At 46.1% G+C, this 17,457-nt stretch overlaps 1 protein-coding gene across 5 annotated transcripts in view; it reads right to left on the bottom strand.

Moving 5' to 3' along the window:
• Positions 1-9,526: 9,526 nt before the first annotated feature.
• Positions 9,527-17,457, bottom strand: part of CCDC85A (coiled-coil domain containing 85A) — a 154,204-nt gene continuing 146,273 nt past the window's right edge. For 4 of the 5 annotated variants that reach the window (XM_083605335.1, XM_083605338.1, XM_083605336.1 and 1 more), the window contains one exon: positions 9,527-13,945. In XM_083605335.1, the coding sequence (XP_083461461.1) occupies positions 13,856-13,945 (90 nt within the window). In that variant the 3' untranslated portion in view covers positions 9,527-13,855. The remainder of the gene's footprint in view (positions 13,946-17,457) is intronic. The other variant, XR_014545841.1, reaches the window with a different exon arrangement.

Genomic DNA, 17,457 nt, shown 5'->3' with positions numbered 1-17,457 from the left:
AGATCTGTTTTGGAGTGAATAGGGCAATAGGGCAAAAGATGAAATGTTAGTTAAGGCGCCTAGTCTAGGGCAAAAGGTTATCTGGTAATTAAGGTGCCTTGTAGAGGTTAATGGCTGTTTGCCAATTATAAATAGAAGGAAATATAGCTCTTTGTCTCCCATAAAAGGTAATAGGAAATGGGTGTATCTTTTATGATTGGTTCTAGCGAACAGCCAATAGGAATTTTAACCAGGCTGATTGGACAGAGGCAGCCAAAGGAGGAGCAAGGGGGCTGAGCTGAGGGAATATAAGTGCTGGCCATAATGACAGGAGGCCAGGACAGAGCTTGGTAACCTTATACCACTGTGCCTCACATTTATTTGTCTGACAAATAAATTATTATTTTAATTTCTCTATTGCTGCGTTGAATATTTCATTCCAGCTAAGCGTTAACCACAAGCAGGGTGCTACAGTATGAGTTGATGCATTAAAGCAGGGGTCAGCAAACTTTTTCAGCAGGGGGCCGGTCCACTGTCCCTCAGACCTTGTGAGGGGCCAGACTATATTTTTTTGGGGGGGGGGAATGAAAAAATTCCTATGCCCCACAAATAACTCAGAGATGCATTTTAATTAAAAGCACACATTCCACTCATGTAAAAACACCAGGCAGGCCCCACAAATAACCCAGAGATGCATTTTAAATAAAAGGACACATTCTACTTATGTAAAAACAAGCTGATTCCTGGACCACCCGTGGGCTGGATTTAGAAGGCGATTGGGCCGAATCCGGCCCCCGGGCCTTAGTTTGCCTACCCATGCATTAAAGGGATGAGGAAGATTATTGCTGAAGTTACAACTCTCCCTTCGCAAGCCTGCGCCGGTAATTCAGGCAAGCTGAGTCACTTGCAAGGGGGGCGAATTCCAGAGGTCAGTGATGGCCCAGAGGCCCCCTCGGCTGCTTTCAGTCATGCATTTCATTTGGAGGCTGTTGGGTTGACTGGGACACAGTGCAAAGGTCCTTTTCCTTGCAGGGGTTTTCATCAATCTGGGGCTACAATGATAGAGCTGTGGTCCCAGCTGAATGATTTCAGTAATCAGATTGGTGTGGTTTGATACGGCACGCAAGCAATTGCCAAAGGGCCGAGATGTGATTTCTAATTAAACATCAGCCTAACGCTTATGCCTCATGTAAGCAGTCATGGCTGGAAGGTGGGGGGGGGGTTGTCAGAGTGGCACCGCCATCAATTGCCAATCAAACCTGGCAGGCATCATGAGAGGACGCAGGAGAAGTGTGTTCAATTGGTTAGAGAGGCAGTGTGGTGTAGTGGTTTGAGCGCCTGACCTTGAATAGGGAGACATGAGCTCAAATGCCACCTCCTCCAGCAATTTTGACTTTTCCCATACAGCCTATCCTACCTCACAGGGCTGTTGTAGGATAAAGGAGAGTGAACCTTGTATGTCAAGGTGAGATAAGGTGAGAAAAGGTGAGATAAAAATGTATCATCATCATCTTTTTTTCTCTCTCTCTCCATACAGATTGCATCACTGGTTTGTTCCACACAACCGTTTCTCAAGTGCAACTACCAGAATTTGCTTGCATTCCTTTTTCCCTTGACATCTTCCATGTGAGTCATGTCTATACCTTTGCAAGCCAGGGGTTGCCAACAAGGTGCCCATGGCTGCCAGTATGCCCACTATTATCTCCTTCAGTGCTCCCCCACAAAATCAGTAAATACCCCCTCAAAAGTCCGCAATGCATGAGAGACATTTTCCTGCTCAGTTCCTGTCTATACTCGCTCAACCTCTCCTACAATGAACATACCCTCTTAAATGAGCCCGTATCCAGCATTGCCTGAGCTCTGCGAGTGCGGCTTTCTCCCGAATCAAGTACAGAGTTTGAGGACCGGAACATTCGCAGGGAAACCAAAATGCTTGTTTACAAAGCTATTGTACTATCAACCTTACTATATGCTTGTGAAACATGGACCACTTATAAACGCCATCTCCAACTCCTCAAAAGATTGCATCAACGGTGTCTCTGAAAAATGTTGCACATCACTTGGGAAGACAGGCGAACTAATATCAGTGTACTGGAAGAAGCAAACATCACCAGTGTTGAAGCAATGATTCTTCAACATCAGCTTCGTTGGACTGGTCATGTTGTGTGGATGCCTGATGATCGTGTTCCAAAGCAACTACTCTATTCCCAACTTAAAAATGGAAAGCGTAATGCTGGTGGTCAACAAAAGAGGTTTAAAGAGTGTCTCAAGGCAAATCTTTAAAAAATGTAGTATAAACACTGACAACTGGGAAACACTGGCCTGCAAGCGCTCCAGTTGGAAAACAGCCTTTACCAAAGGTGCCATGGACTTTCAAGAAGGACAAAACTCAGGATGAAAGGGAGAAATGTGCTAAGAGGAAGGCACGCTTGGCAAACCCTCACCGTGATCAACTCCCGCCCGGAAACCTATGTCCCCAGTGTGGAAGGACGTCTGGATCCAGAATTGGCCTTCACAGTCACTTATGGACTCATTGTTAAAACCGTGTTTATGCAAGACAACCTTACTCGGCTATGAGTGATCACCAAAGAAGAAAAGAAGAAGAATCTCATAGGATGGTGAGATTGGATCCCGCCCTTTCTGACAGACCTACCTTCCTGCTGATCTCTCCCCCCCCCCCATGTTTGCTCCACAAGAGAGGGTTCTCGTCCTGAGGTCCTCCTTGCAAGTTTCCTATAGGGATTTGTCTGGCCTCTATGAGAACATGAAACTGGACTAGATGGGCCTTTGACCTGATTCAGCCGTCTCTTCTTACTTTCTTAATGCATGGGGAAAGCTTTGGTACAATTTGAGAAAGTGCTGTACGAACGTGAAATGTCTCTCTTTCTCGTTCTCTGTCTGCTGTTCTTTTAAATGTTTGCCATCTGTCAACACATCCTTCCCATCATCTAACGCTTGTCTTAAGGCTATACGTACCCTCGCCCTCGTCTCGCCACGAGATCAGCCCCAAAGACACAGCATGCTGCCTGTTTTGTTTTCCTTTAAAATTAATTAATGTGATCTGCCGAGAATGAGATGAATAATTCATCTTTCATACACACACACACACACACATTTCCTTTTAAATCTTTTAGCTAGACATTTAAGATGAACATGTTTTCAGAAACCTAATTTGCAGCAGCAAACCATTTCTGGGGCCGTATGAAATTAAATGATAGGCGACGGTGTTTTGCTCCACTACCAGTTTTGTTTCGATTTGTTTCGTATCTCCATTACATAAGGGAGGGGAGGGTCCACTTGTCAGGGACGGGGCAGAGGAGGAATGGTGGAGACCGCCTCCCCAGCCTGACCCTTCCAGAGAAGAAGGAGACAGTTCAGAATTACAACAGGGGTTTGAGGGAGGTTACAGCTCAGAGGCAGATGAGGGGGGGGGAACTGAGAAATAATGGGAGAGGAGGAGGAGGAGGAGGAGGAGGAGGAGGAGGAGGAGGAGGAAGAAGAAGAAGAAGAAGAAGAAGAAGAAGAAGAAGAAGAAGAAGAAGAAGAAGAAGAAGGGGAGTGACAGCTGATGGACTCAGTGTCTTTAGAAAGCATTCCAGACCTGCTCCTCTCCCAGAACTCGGCAGGCATTGAAAGTAGGAGAGCAGAGAGCTCAGAGGCAGAAGGCACAGATCAGCCACCATAGGGATGACGCATAATGGGAGAGACGGAGGGGTGGAGAGACGGAGAGTCACTCGGAGCAACATCATTACGTTCCCTTAGGTGGCTCCTGTACATCCTGGTCACCAACTGGTGTCGCCAGCGGCTGCAGGCAGAGCTGAAGGTGGGCTCTTTTGGGTTCTTTTGGATTCAGAACCTCAGCTTGAAGTTCCAGGAGGAGCAACAGACAGTGGTAGGTACTGGTGTGTGTGTGTGTGTGTTGTACACCGACCCTGGTCTGGCGAGGCTTGCAAACTTTCCTGCTCACCTGTGGCGAGTCTCGCCTATTTGACTTACTTTCCTTTGTATAAAACAAGCCCGAAGGAGGCCCCCAACCTGCTCACAGGTCCTTGTATGATCAGTGGAAAAAGTTGGTTCTGGCAATTATTAACCACTCTCAATTCCACCCTGTTCATTGCCACCTGCCCAGATTTTAACTTGTCTGAATTAATTTTAAGATGTATTTTAATTAATTGATGTCTGTTTTTATGTTTATTGTGTTGTTTTTTTGCTGTTAGCCGCTCTGAGCCTGGCCTCAGCTGGGGAGGGCGGGATACAAATTAAAAAAATATATTATTATCATTATTACTATTACTCCAGGAGGCTGCATTTCTAAGCCTCTCTCTGTGAATATTGAACAAAAAGCATTGGTAAGAACTTCCTTGTCTTATCCGTTCCTGGCAAACTTCCGTGTGGGGTTGGATTCTCTAAAGCCTGACACCCACCTTCAAAGGTGGTTAATTATGTGAACATAAGAGGAGCTGGATGGATCTGGCAATCTAGTCCCGCTTCCACAATGGCCAACCAGATCCCTTTGGGAAAACTCCAAGCAGGACTTGAGCACAAGAGGGCATTCTCCCCCTCTGGTTTCCAGCAACTGGTACTCAGAAGCACCACTACCTCCAAGTGTGAAGGCAGATCACAGACATCATGGCTAGTAGCCATGGATAGTGTTGTCCTCCATGGATTTGTCTAATCTTTTATTAAAGCCACCATCACTGCTTCCGTTGGGAGTGACTATGTGCTATGTGAAGAACTCATAGAATCATCGAATCATAGAATCATAGAGTTGGAAGAGACCACAAGGGCCATCGAGTCCAACCCCCTGCCAAGCAGGAAACACCATCAGAGCACTCCTGACATATGGTTGTCAAGCCTCTGCTTAAAGACCTCCAAAGAAGGAGACTCCACCACACTCCTTGGCAGCAAATTCCACTGTCGAACAGCTCTTACTGTCAGGAAGTTCTTCCTAAGGTTTAGGTGGAATCTTCTTTCTTGTAGTTTGGATCCATTGCTCCGTGTCCGCTTCTCTGGAGCAGCAGAAAACAACCTTTATCCCTCCTCTATGTGACATCCTTTTATATATTTGAACATGGCTATCATATCACCCCTTAACCTCCTCTTCTCCAGGCTAAACATGCCCAGCTCCCTTAACCGTTCCTCATAAGGCATCGTTTCCAGGCCTTTGACCATTCTGGTTGCCCTCCTCTGGACACGTTCCAGTTTGTCAGTGTCCTTCTTGAACTGTGGTGCCCAGAACTGGACACAGTACTCCAGGTGAGGTCTGACCAGAGCAGAATACAGTGGCACTATTACTTCCCTTGATCTAGATGCTATACTCCTATTGATGCAGCCCAGAATTGCATTGGCTTTTTTAGCTGCCGCGTCACACTGTTGGCTCATGTCAAGTTTGTGGTCAACCAAGACTCCTAGATCCTTTTCACATGTACTGCTCTCAAGCCAGGTGTCACCCATCTTGTATTTGTGCCTCTCATTTTTTTTGCCCAAGTGAAATACTTTACATTTCTCCCTGTTAAAATTCATCTTGTTTGTTTTGGCCCAGTTCTCTAATCTGTCAAGGTCATTTTGAAGTGTGATCCTGTCCTCTGGGGTGTTAGCCACCCCTCCCAGTTTGGTGTCATCTGCAAATTTGATCAGGATGCCCTTGAGTCCATCATCCAAGTCGTTGATAAAGATGTTGAATAAAACCGGGCCCAAGACAGAACCCTGTGGCACCCCACTAGTCACTCTTCTCCAGGATGAGGGGGAACCACTCTTTTATCTATCCTGAATCTTCCAGTATTCAGCTTCAATGAATGTCCACAACTTCTAGCATTATGAGAAAGGGACAAAGACTTTTCTTTGTCCACTTTCTTCATATTAAGTAGAATTGTTTGATTGCACACTGAATTGGAGAATGCCTGTATGTATATTGCTGAAAGGGTTTAACACTGGCAATTTCCACGGAAGCCTACTGAAGCTCTCTCTGAGCTCTAGCTGAGTTGATCATTAACTGCTGGTGTTCTCTGCAAGCTCTCACATGAGTGTTTAACCTTAGACCACGTGATTGTGGTATTTGATTGCAAATCTCCATCTTGAGGAGAATTTTGAATCTAGACCTGTTTGGAGTTAAGTTATATAAGAAGAAAAACCTATGCTTGAATGTTCAAATGCTCTATACAACTTTCTGGATGCATCATTGATTACTTTGTACCTGTTTTTGATGAAGTTCTGGTTAGTAAAACTTTGAATAATACTTGTGGGTCTGGAAAAAATTTACTCCGAAAGGACCCAAGCTTTTACGCATGCTATTGCTTCATGCTGCGCAACATTAATATCTGCAATATGCCATGCATCGTTTTATAAACATGTCACCTCTTATTCTGGGCAGCTTGTTCTGCAGCCTTCAAGATGCTTCAGACTCGCACTCCCATCAGCCCCAGTGACTGTGGACAGTGGTCAAGGGATTCAGGTTAGGGAAGGCTGTGTGAAACGGGCAATAGTTTGCCTCCTGTTCCCATGTATATAAAACATTGCCCATTTTGTATGGGATACCTTTGACTATCCCCAGCCTTTAGACGGCAGAAATAAACATTTGGCAGCAAACCTGGGGTTCTTGGTCCTGTATATGCTGAAAACAAGCAACACAGGCCCCTTCTGCACTATACATATTTAAAGTAGTATTCAAAGTACTGTGGTACCTCAGGTTACAGATGCTTCAGGTTACAGAGGCTTCAGGTTACAGACTCCGCTAACCCAGAAATAGCACCTCGGGTTAAGAACTTTGCTTCAGGATGAGAACAGACATTGTGCTCCAGCGGCGTGGGGGCAGCAGGAGGCCCCATTAGCTAAAGTGGTGCTTCAGGTTAAGAACAGTTTCAGGTTAAGAACGGACCTCCAGGATGAATTAAGTTCTTAACCCGAGGTACCACTGTAGTATTATACCACTTCAAACGGTCATGGTTTTCCTCAAACGTAACAAAATATGGGGGGGGGGTGCAGAGAGCTGCTTGCATAGAAACCAACTCCTAGGGGCCAAGGTCCCTTCACCACCCCAATAAAATATTTGAGGGGGCTTCCTCCCCCCCAAAAAAAGTTGATGGGCATTGCCATTCAAATGGTGTGTGAGCACTGTATCTTGAGATTATGTGGGGAGGGGTTCGCCTGCCCCCCCCCCATGTATTTTATTGACTACTAGACCCAGACCTGGCACTGTGGGTTAAACCACAGAGCCTAGGACTTGCTGATCAGAAGGTCGGCGGTTTGAATCCCCGCGATGGGGTGAGCTCCCGTTGCTCGGTCCCTGCTCCTGCCAACCTAGCAGTTCGAAAGCACATCAAAGTGCAAGTAGATAAATAGGTACTGCTCTGGTGGGAAGGTAAGCGGCGTTTCCATGAGCTGCTCTGGTTCGCCAGAAGTGGCTTAGTCATGCTGGCCACATGACCCGGAAGTTGTACGCCGGCTCCCTCGGCCAATAAAGCGAGATGAGCGCCGCAACCCCAGAGTCGGTCACGACTGGAGCTAATGGTCAGGGGTCCCCTTTACCTTTTCAGACCCAGACCAAACCAGCACACAAGCCCAGCATCCTTGTACATGTGCACTGCAGGAATTGCAGGGGGAAAGAGAGAGAGGTGGAGAGTTGGGGGAAGGGAGATGCAAAACCAGTTCTTGATCCTTTGGAAACCAATGTGTGACCATGCCTGAAATGATGTTAATGTAACTCTACTGGAAGAGGCAGTTATGCAAAAAGCCCACCCCTCCTGAAAGCAATTGATTTGTTGCAGTGGGGAGGGGGCCTGCCTATCAGCTCTCAAAACAGCAAGCGAGGGCAAATCTTTGAGGAGCAGCAAATGAGGCAGGGAGCCGCTTTGAGTATCACAGGAAACAGTTGCAGCGGAGTATCTGCAACCCAGAACGGTGCCAAACCTTGTCCTTTGTGTGGGTTTGTACTGGCTGACTATATTTATATATATGTACTCCTTTTCACATTTTTAGAATGTGATACATATATTGTGTTCGGTGTGGGTGGGACCACATATTCAAGATCTAATACCTCATTAATTTTGCCGGTTACTTCTTTGTGCTTCTTTTTCCTGTGGGTAGCTTTCGTTATTGTTGCTTCTTTTTCCAGTAACAAAGGAACCTGCTATTATATTTATAGTCCTGGCCCCCTTTTTTAATTTTAATTGTATTATTATTTTTTTGGAAGCAGGAGTCAAAGCCTTGTTCCCATGGTAACGTCTCTGTGCCACTGATGTAATTCTCTTCAGCTGAGGGATGGGAGAGAGAAGAGCCCGTCAGTCCTTGCCAGGCTCCTCAATTGCTTCTGCAAACTCTCCTCAAGGCCCCTGGATGGGGCAGAGCAGGGAGCTGGCTGCAAGGTCAGCATGTGGCTTTCAGCTTTTGTTGTGAACTGCAAAGAAGAATCCATTTCTTGTCAAGAACATCATTTGAAGCTCTGTCTCAGAAGGGTTTGAGGTTGGTTTCCATAAAGACACAGGCATCCTCTTTTGTTTGGCTGAGCCAAGCCCTGGGGACTAGGACAAGCCATTTTGGAAGCAACGGACAGTGGGACACTTCTGTAGGGCCGGCCTCCCTTTTACTTGGTTGCAAATAGCTTTGGGGCTTTAACAAAAGGGGGGAATGATGTGCAAGTTTAATAAAGTTACAGTAATGGCTTATGGTCCGGGAAACGGGTGGCGCTGTGGGTTAAACCACAGAGCCTAGGACTTGCCAATCAGAAGGTCAGCGGTTCGAATCCCTGCGACAGGGTGAGCTCTCGTTGCTCGGCCCCTGCTCCTGCCAACCTAGCAGTTCGAAAGCATGTCAAAGTGCAAGTAGATAATAGGTACCGCTCCGGCGGGAAGGTAAACGGTGTTTCCACGTGCTGCTCTGGTTCGCCAGAAGCGACTTAGTCATGCTGGCCACATGACCCGGAAGCTGTACGCCGGCTCCCTCAGCCAATAAAGCGAGATGAGCGCCGCAACCCCAGAGTCGGTCACGACTGGACCTAATGATCAGGGGTCCCTTTACCTTTACTTTAATGGCTTGTGGTGTAGTGGTTAAGACCAATAGACTCATAATCTGGTGAACTGGGTTCGCGTCTCTGCTCCTCCACATGCAGCTGCTGGGTGACCTTGGGCCAGTCACACTTCTCTGAAGTCTCTCAGCCTCACTCACCTCACAGAGTGTTTGTTGTGGGGGAGGAAGGGAAAGGAGAATGTTAGCCGCTTTGAGACTCCTTAGGGTAGTAATAAAGCAGGATATCAAATCCAAACTCTTCTTCTTCTTTACAGTGAAAATTGATAGAGGAATAAAAGGGCAAGCAACAGTTGGGTGTCCACCGGGAGCAGCATAGACGTTGGCAGTGTCAGTGAGTTGACTGATTATGTTTGCAATGATTCTCAGCCACTCTGTGAGTTTCCGGGGCTGAAGAGTATGGTACAAACGTTCCAAATAAATAATCAAACAGATAAAACTTTTAATTTAAAAAAAAGTGGAGATGTTGTTTTTTCCACGACTCACCTTAGGCTGAGTCCAGTGTCAAAATCAAGCAAGCGAATGAGCGTGAGATTAAATAATTTATTACCGTTGCTAAGATGGAACACACAATGCCTGGCACCCCCATTATATGGTGAATTGTAAAAAAATAGCTTTAATACAGTATCAAAATTTACATACGCGTCGTGGCAAAAGACCAGCATCACTCAAATTAGCGGCTGCAGGGCGTGGCTGGGATCCACAGAACCACAAAACTGGATCCAAACTCTCATGGGATTGTGGGGGTTTGAGGTTTCGGACTTTTCTTCCTCGAACAGCACCTCCGCCTGCCCCATCAGCAAGCTACTTCTACAGCCAAAGGGCTTTTTCCAAAGAAGTTTGCAATATGGGATTGGGAAGGTCAGCTCTTCAATGAAAAATAGTCAGACAACCTCCTTGGACAAACTCAAAAACAGCTCTTTGGATCCAGCCCATTGACTGCAAGCACAATTTCTTTTGAGGGTTTCTTTTCTTTTCGCCGTTTGTTCCTCGCACGATTATAGGAATACAACAATTTAAAGAGAAATAGCCGGAGTGGCGGTTTTCATTAGCATGATGTCGTTAAAAAGGGGGGGGGGGAGGAAAGGGGAAAATTAGCAAAGCGACTGAGCCACTGAAACAAATCAATCCCTTTGTGATTTCTTCTTCTCTTCTTTTTCCTTCTAGAAAACGGGTAGCCAATTTACGCTTGCGCTACCATGTATAGGGCGAAAGGGTTGTACCGACACAGCGCCGCCACATTCCACGACCCACAGATCAATAACACAACATGTAACAAAGCCCATTTGGCAAGGGGAGGATATAAGCTTGGGGAACCCAATCTCATTAATCAAGGGGGAGGGGAACCCAAAAACTTGGGAATTGTTGCATTCCTATGTTTGCCTTGGTTTTGTTTCGTTTGCTTTTTTGCTTTAAATACTCAGCTATGGTTAGAAAGTCAAAGCAACAGCATCTATTCACAAGCCTGTTGCACATTCATACGAGAAACTGCTGCTGCATTTTGAGATATACACAAAATAGCTATCAGAGCTGAATACACACAATCTAATGGCATATGGAGGGGGGTGGGAAAATGGGGGGGGAGAGAGAGAAATGTCAACGTAAGCCCACCCAGGTCCAAAAACTCAGGCACAACGGACAAGAGTTTAAAACCTTGGATGAAGGAAGGACATGCTTTTGAGAATATTCAACGTTTCCTTTGAAAAGATGCGACCGCCAGCAACAAAAGCTTTTTTCTTCTTCCTCTTCTTATTCTCATAAATACAGCGCTACCTTGATAAGCTCTTATAGACTCCTGTGAAGCAAAATATTTGTGTGGTCAAGGAAATGGATGAAGGAAGTCACTCAGTACTCAGAAAGGACCCCCGGCAGGATTTGGCAGAGTGGAGGCTTCAAATATTTAATTCTAAAGCCCACGGACGGGACGAGTAAAGAAGCATTTGGGAAGGAGTATGTTTTTCAACAGGTTTGAGGCTTGGTTCGTTGTGCTCTCTGAAATCAGAACTCAACTCAGGGCTCTGCAACAGCGCAGCAGAAGACAGCACCAGGAAACCAGGAACATCCAGAACGGACAATTGTTATTTAGGTGTTGTAGACAGCTTCTACGTGGCACAGAAAAATGGGTTCATATGTTGGGAGTCAAGGTGGCTGGGGAAACCCAGGCAGCTTTCTAAAGCTAACAGCTGTGATGTCATCTACATGGGAGCATACTTACTATGTCATAATAAGGAGTCAGGACTAGGGGAGGGGAAGAATTTGTTCACTCCACATGCGGGAGCCAACTAACCTGTCCCAGGCCTCCTACAGCATTGTGCGACCTGGAACACAGCCATGCCGTTCAGCTCGCACGCTCTCTTTTTGGTTGTCTGCACTGTGTGGGTCCAAACTGCCTAGGATCTAGCCTCAAGTTAATATGGATCAGGCCTTTTAGAGGGTTCCAGGCCTGAAAGCCCAAAACCTGCTGGAACTGATGGTTTGTAAATCATGTGTGCACGCACACACACACACATCCAGCTAAGTTGCCAGAGCGTCGAACCAGGATCTTGGACCTCAGATGCTTCCATGCACACCTGGTGCATTCAGAACAGCTGGCCACCGTGGAAGCTGAACTTCTCAGGGTGCATCATTCCATGGGATTCGGCTTCCCACGATGCACCACATTTCTGCTGGAATAAGAGCTCTGATGAAGGTTATGCCCCGGAGACCTCAAACTGGGTCCTCTCCACTGCCTTTGGCCACTCACATTACTCATCAAAAGCAGCAAGAGCAACATGTGATTTCCCAGAAGTACTGGCTGCTTCCCCTACATCCTGAGTAGCTGGCCACTTCAGCACCACCAATGGCTACTTGCCCTAAAGACACCAAGTATTCAAAAGAGCATTCAGTGCCTTAAAACACTTTATAAGATCTTCAGGCCACAAATTTAGTCCTCCCTTCGTTCCTTCCCCTGGTAATAAAAGCAGAGAGGCAGCAAGGAGGACCCCATAGAGTCCCAGACACCAGGCTCTGGTGCAGAATCATCAATATGTGCCAGGGTCTTAAGGGCCAGATCCAACTAAGGAGTCCCACTAGCAGAAAGCAGCACATGACTTCCACAAGTGCAATGGGGCTTCACCCCCTCTACTCCCCATGCACCCCTCAAGTTGGCTCTGGGGGGTGGGTCAGGAGAACCCCTCAAACAGTGCACTGGAGCAGGAAAAGGGGAAGATTCTGCGTCCCAAACTGAAATGCTTGCCCTGATGGAATGATTGTCATAATGCTACAACGACTTCCACCCCAAGTTGTAATCCAGAACAGGGTTTCCCAAACTTGGTCTCCAGCTGTTTTTGGACTACAATTCCCATCTTCCCTAGCTAGCAAGACCAGTGGTCAGGGATGGTGGGAACTGTAGTCCAAAAACAGCCAGTGACCCAAGTTTGGGAAAGCCTGATGTAGAATCGAGTTTAATTTGCTGGACATCTAAACAGCATCCATGAAATTAACTTGGATGCTCTGTATAATGTATGAGCAGGTATATGCAAACCTCACGAGGACCTGGAAACTGGGGCTCTTTGGATCTTGAAAAAGCCTTTAGCATCTGGCCAGCGTGAAAAGCCTAGCACAGCCTTTCTCAACCTGTGGGTCCCCAGATGTTGTTGAACTACAACTCCCATCACCCCTAGCTAGCAAGGCCAGAGCTCAGGGATGATGGGAGTTGTAGTCCAACAACATCTGGGGACCTACAGGTTGAGAACCGCTGGCCTAGCAAGTGAATCTAGCAGAATTCCCCACCCCCTCGCCAGCTTCTGTTCTATCCTGGTGAACTTCTGGAAGCCAAAGCTCTAAAAGTCCTCCACTGCCTTTGCTTCATCTCTCTTCCTCCAACGGGCCACCCTCGCACAACCCTCTCCTACTTTTTGGACTGCCTCTTCGGCTTGTGCCTGGTAAAACACAGAACATACCTGATCCCAAATCACTGACTCCCTAATGGATCACACTACTGCCGTCTAGCAACTAGGCTCCTGACCTTTGCTGGGGGACTGCCCATCCATCAGCCCAGCTCCTTGATCTATCTGGTCTCTCAGAGAGGGAATTCCCGCTCTTTACAAGACAGACTCATCGCTGCTCCATTCCTGGGGTTGCCTTAGCATTGGCCTTCAAGCTTAAGAGAGAAATGCCTTCTCTTAAGAGGAGAAATGCCACCTCTTCGGAAGACATTTGCCAAAATGAATGAAAACAAATGAATTCTTTTTGTTTCGGGTGTGGGGGGCTCAGTTTTAGTGCCGTTGTTTTCTTTGCTACACTACTGGCTGGTTAGGAGACTTGAAGGTCTTATATTTAGCACCTCAGAATGCAATTACTCTACAAAGGAAAGTGTTTCAGCTGCAATCTGCCTAAGCACCATATTAACTAACATATTTTTTTAACACACCCTGGTGTAGAGCTACCAGGAGAACCTAACTGTCCAAACTGGGATGGCCAAAAGGCACAGTTTGTAGGTATCTTTCCAATCTGGTGAAAAGCTCCTGGGGAAACATCACAGGAAGGCCAACATGTCAAACACTTCTTCCATGTGGGTTCTCCTCCAGCGGCAGATTTTAAACAGCCTTCAGAATTATCAGCTGGTACCTCCTGGGCGTATACACTGTAAATGCTCATGGCAGAAGCAGAGTTGGATTAGTCAGAATATATATTGAGTGTGATGAGATCCGGATACTTTTTGCCAAAGTCCTTGCAGGAACGGAGGGAGGGGGCAGAGCAATCCAGATTCCAGAGGTGATGAATGGAGTTGTCTCCTTGTTAGGAAAGCGGCTGTTTTGACAAGACTAAATCCAACAGTAGCTGAAATGGTTCCTTTGTTCCTTAAAAAAATATCCATTCACATAGGCCCTTTGTACTGGTTTCCAGACAAGTGTTGCCTAATTCCAGGACACGAGCCGACAGCATCTCCAAGTTTCCTCCACACAACCTGAAAACAGAAAGAGAAAAGCCTGTCAGTAGATTTCGCCAGAAACCAGCAGTTAGTCACACAACCCTACACATTCTAAACAGATGCTTACTAGCCTTCTTCGCACATCTTGGTAAACAAAACCATGGCTCACTGGATCGGCACAGACATGATGGTTCCTAAAGGGAAGCACACATCCACTTTGCTCCTTCCTGATCCTTTTACCAAATTGCAGCATCAACATTTGACTTGGTGTGTTGTCCAAACTGCAAATCGTGGTCAAGGGCTCTCTGTTGGGAAACTGTGTATGTGCAGCTACTCACACAGAGTCAATTAAGGTTTGGCAGACAGCCAGAAGGCAATCTGAAGGAGTAAGTCTGCCTGGTGATAACAGAGACATGCAGACAGCTCCCTGATTGGTCAAGCTCTTTCAAGGGAGTGATAATTAATGGCCCACTAACTGGAATGTGTTAGTTCAGGAGTTCAGAGGTTCAGAGTTCTGTGTAGGAGCTGTGAGTCGTGTCAGAGAGAGCTAGCAAAAGATCCGTGCTCTGTTCCTGTAAATAGTCCACTGTATATAATAAACACCTAACTACAAGTTCCTGGTTCCTGCTTCGTCTATCCTGTCTGCAGCCAAGTCGCCAATTGCTTCCGTGGATTCTGCGTGTACTCTGCTAGATCTGGCTAAGGTCATGCAACTAGTCAGAAAGTTGCGAAGAGCCAATAGGTTTTGCCAACACTCTCTTCCTTAACCATGGTTGTTAACGATAGGATGAAGCTTGGCTACATTAACCATGGTCCTGGTTGGCTACATTAACCATGACATGCTAAGCCAAACCTTGGTTTAATTGCCACACCACACTGTGCTATAAAAAGGACTGGGGTGAAAGAAGCAACACTCTGGGAGCCAGCACATTCCTCTAGTCCCAGTAAAACATGGCTTGGCTTAGTTTGACATCGGAACCACGCTATTCTGTAAAGTCATCATACTGTGGTGTTTTTTTAATAGAGAAAGTGTTGACTAACTCAAATAACTAAGACCTAGCTCATATGTTTTGGCTGCCATCAGGAGGTCACCAAAAGTTACCCAAAAATTTGCATAGCCACAAAAGCTATAACTATGTGACACAAGATTGGCATGTTAGGAATAGCTTTGCTCCCATCAACTGGTATATGATATTTTAGGAATATTTCCCAGTAGTGATGTACGGAAGTGAGAGCTGGACCATAAAGAAGGCTGATCGCCGAAGAATGGATGCTTTTGAATTCTGGTGCTGGAGGAGACTCTTGAGAGTCCCATGGACTGCAAGAAGATCAAACCTATCCATTCTTAAGGAAATCAGCCCTGAGTGCTCACTGGAAGGACAGATCGTGAAGCTGAGGCTCCAATACTTTGGCCACCTCATGAGAAGAGAAGACTCCCTGGAAAAGACCCTGATGTTGGGAAAGATGGAGGGCACAAGGAGAAGGGGCCGACAGAGGATGAGATGGTTGGACAAGAGTTCTCAAAGCTACCAGCATGAGTTTGACCCAACTGTGGGAGGCAGTGGAAGACAGGAGTGCCTGGCGTGCTCTGGTCCATGGGGTCACGAAGAGTCGGACACGACTAAACGACTAAACAACTAAACAACAACAACAAATACCACACTGATTCCTTGTCCCCTGATGAGTCCTTCGAAGAACATTAGAACTAGGAGGGCAGAAAGAACCGGCCAAAGGGATGTCATTATTGTATTCCAACCCTACAAGTCTCTGATTCTGTTATCCCGCTTAATCAAACGATGCCCTCCAAGCAGTTTACGTAAGTGCCATAAGAAAATACAAATAGAATCGATAAGATTTTGAAAACCAGCAGACCTAATGGAATTATCAAAACACGGATAAAATGCGTAATAAAATTACATGTCTGGTTAGGCTTAGCTAAATGAAATGTGCTTGGAAAACGTTTAGCGAGCTTTCAAGTTTTGTTTTGTTTTTCACCATACACATTCATTAAATAATTATTTTAATAGCAATACCAAGAAAGAAAGAAGAAGCTGCCACAGATTATTATTTTAGCATGCAGGCTAATTTTTCAGGTGACTTCTGCATCAGCCTGGCTGCGGACAAGTGGTTCTTAGATTCAGTGAGCATTCTTCCCATATAACTATTTGACTTGCATTTACCAGAATTAGCCTGCTCCCATCCTTTCTCTTGTATTGCGTGTAATAGGAAGACCCACCTGTATTATCATGTCAACATTAGTGTTCTGACATGTAACAGAACCAATAAAAGCTTCCTAGATCTGATCAACTCATTTTTGATGTTCACCAGGCATAGAAAGTCTATTTGCCACATGAGCTGTGAGGTGTCAGAACATTCAAATAACCAGCTAGCACACCGAAGGAAAAGCAACCTGTGACTCCTTATCCTTCTCAGTCACACCTACAATTTAAAAAATAACGGGGAGGAATGCAGATCTCCACAGGCAAAACATCTTACCCAGACCTATTACTAAATGTACCATACTTAAGCGAATCTAACGCGCACCTCGATTTTCAAAACCTTGAAACCAAAAAAGTACTTGCTGGCGAATGTAAATATGCCATCGAATCTAATGCACACCCTAATTTTCATGATGTGATTTGGCCAAAGAAGGTGCACATTGCATTCAAGTAAATGTGGCACAACAGCAGCTCTGGAAAATGATGTGATCCATGTTCTCCACTGGTGACCACCCATGTTCGTGTAGGTGGTGGTAGAGAGGAGTAATAATAATAATAATTTTTATTTATACCCCGCCCTCCCCAGCCAAGGCCCGGCTCAGGGCGGCTAACAAGCAATAATAAAAACAAGTTGAATGAATACAACTTAAAAACAAGATTAAAATACAACATTAAAATATTGAAACATTAAAATATTAAAATATTAAAATGCAGCCTCATCACAGGAGAAAGGAAAAAGAAAAAGAAAGAGGGGGAGGGAATCAAATTGGCTCCAAGCCAAAGGCCAGGTGGAACAACTCTGTCTTACAGGCCCTGCGGAAAGAAATGAGATCCTGCAGGGCCCTGGTCTCATGAGTCAGAGCGTTCCACCAGGCCGGAGCCAGTGTTGAAAAGGCCCTGGCTCTGGCTGAAGCCAATCTAACTTCCTTAAGGCCCGGGACCTCTAGGGTGTTGCTATCTATGGACCTTAAGGTCCTCCGTGGGGCATACCAGGAGAGGCGGTACGAGGGTCCTAGGCCATGAAGGGCTTTAAAGGTCAAAACCAGCACCTTAAATCTGACCCTGTACTCCACCGGGAGCCAGTGCAGCTGGAAAAGCACTGGGTGAATATGCTCCCATGGCAGAGACCCCGTGAGGAGCCTCGCTGCAGCATTCTGCACCCGCTGGAGTTTCTGGGACAGCTTCAAGGGCAGCCCCGCGTAGAGCGAATTACAGTAGTCAAGCCTGGAGGTGACTGTCGCATGGATCACTGTAGACAGGTACATTGCTACCTGTACTTGTACATTGATGACTGCCCATGTGGCAATATGGACATTAAAGGCAAAGACA

This window comes from Podarcis filfolensis (genome assembly GCF_964270895.1).
Source record: "Podarcis filfolensis genome assembly, chromosome: 3".
NCBI classification, from domain to species: Eukaryota; Metazoa; Chordata; class Lepidosauria; order Squamata; family Lacertidae; genus Podarcis; species Podarcis filfolensis.
Note: the sequence above shows the minus strand (reverse complement) of the source record. Positions and strands in the feature narration are given on the sequence as shown.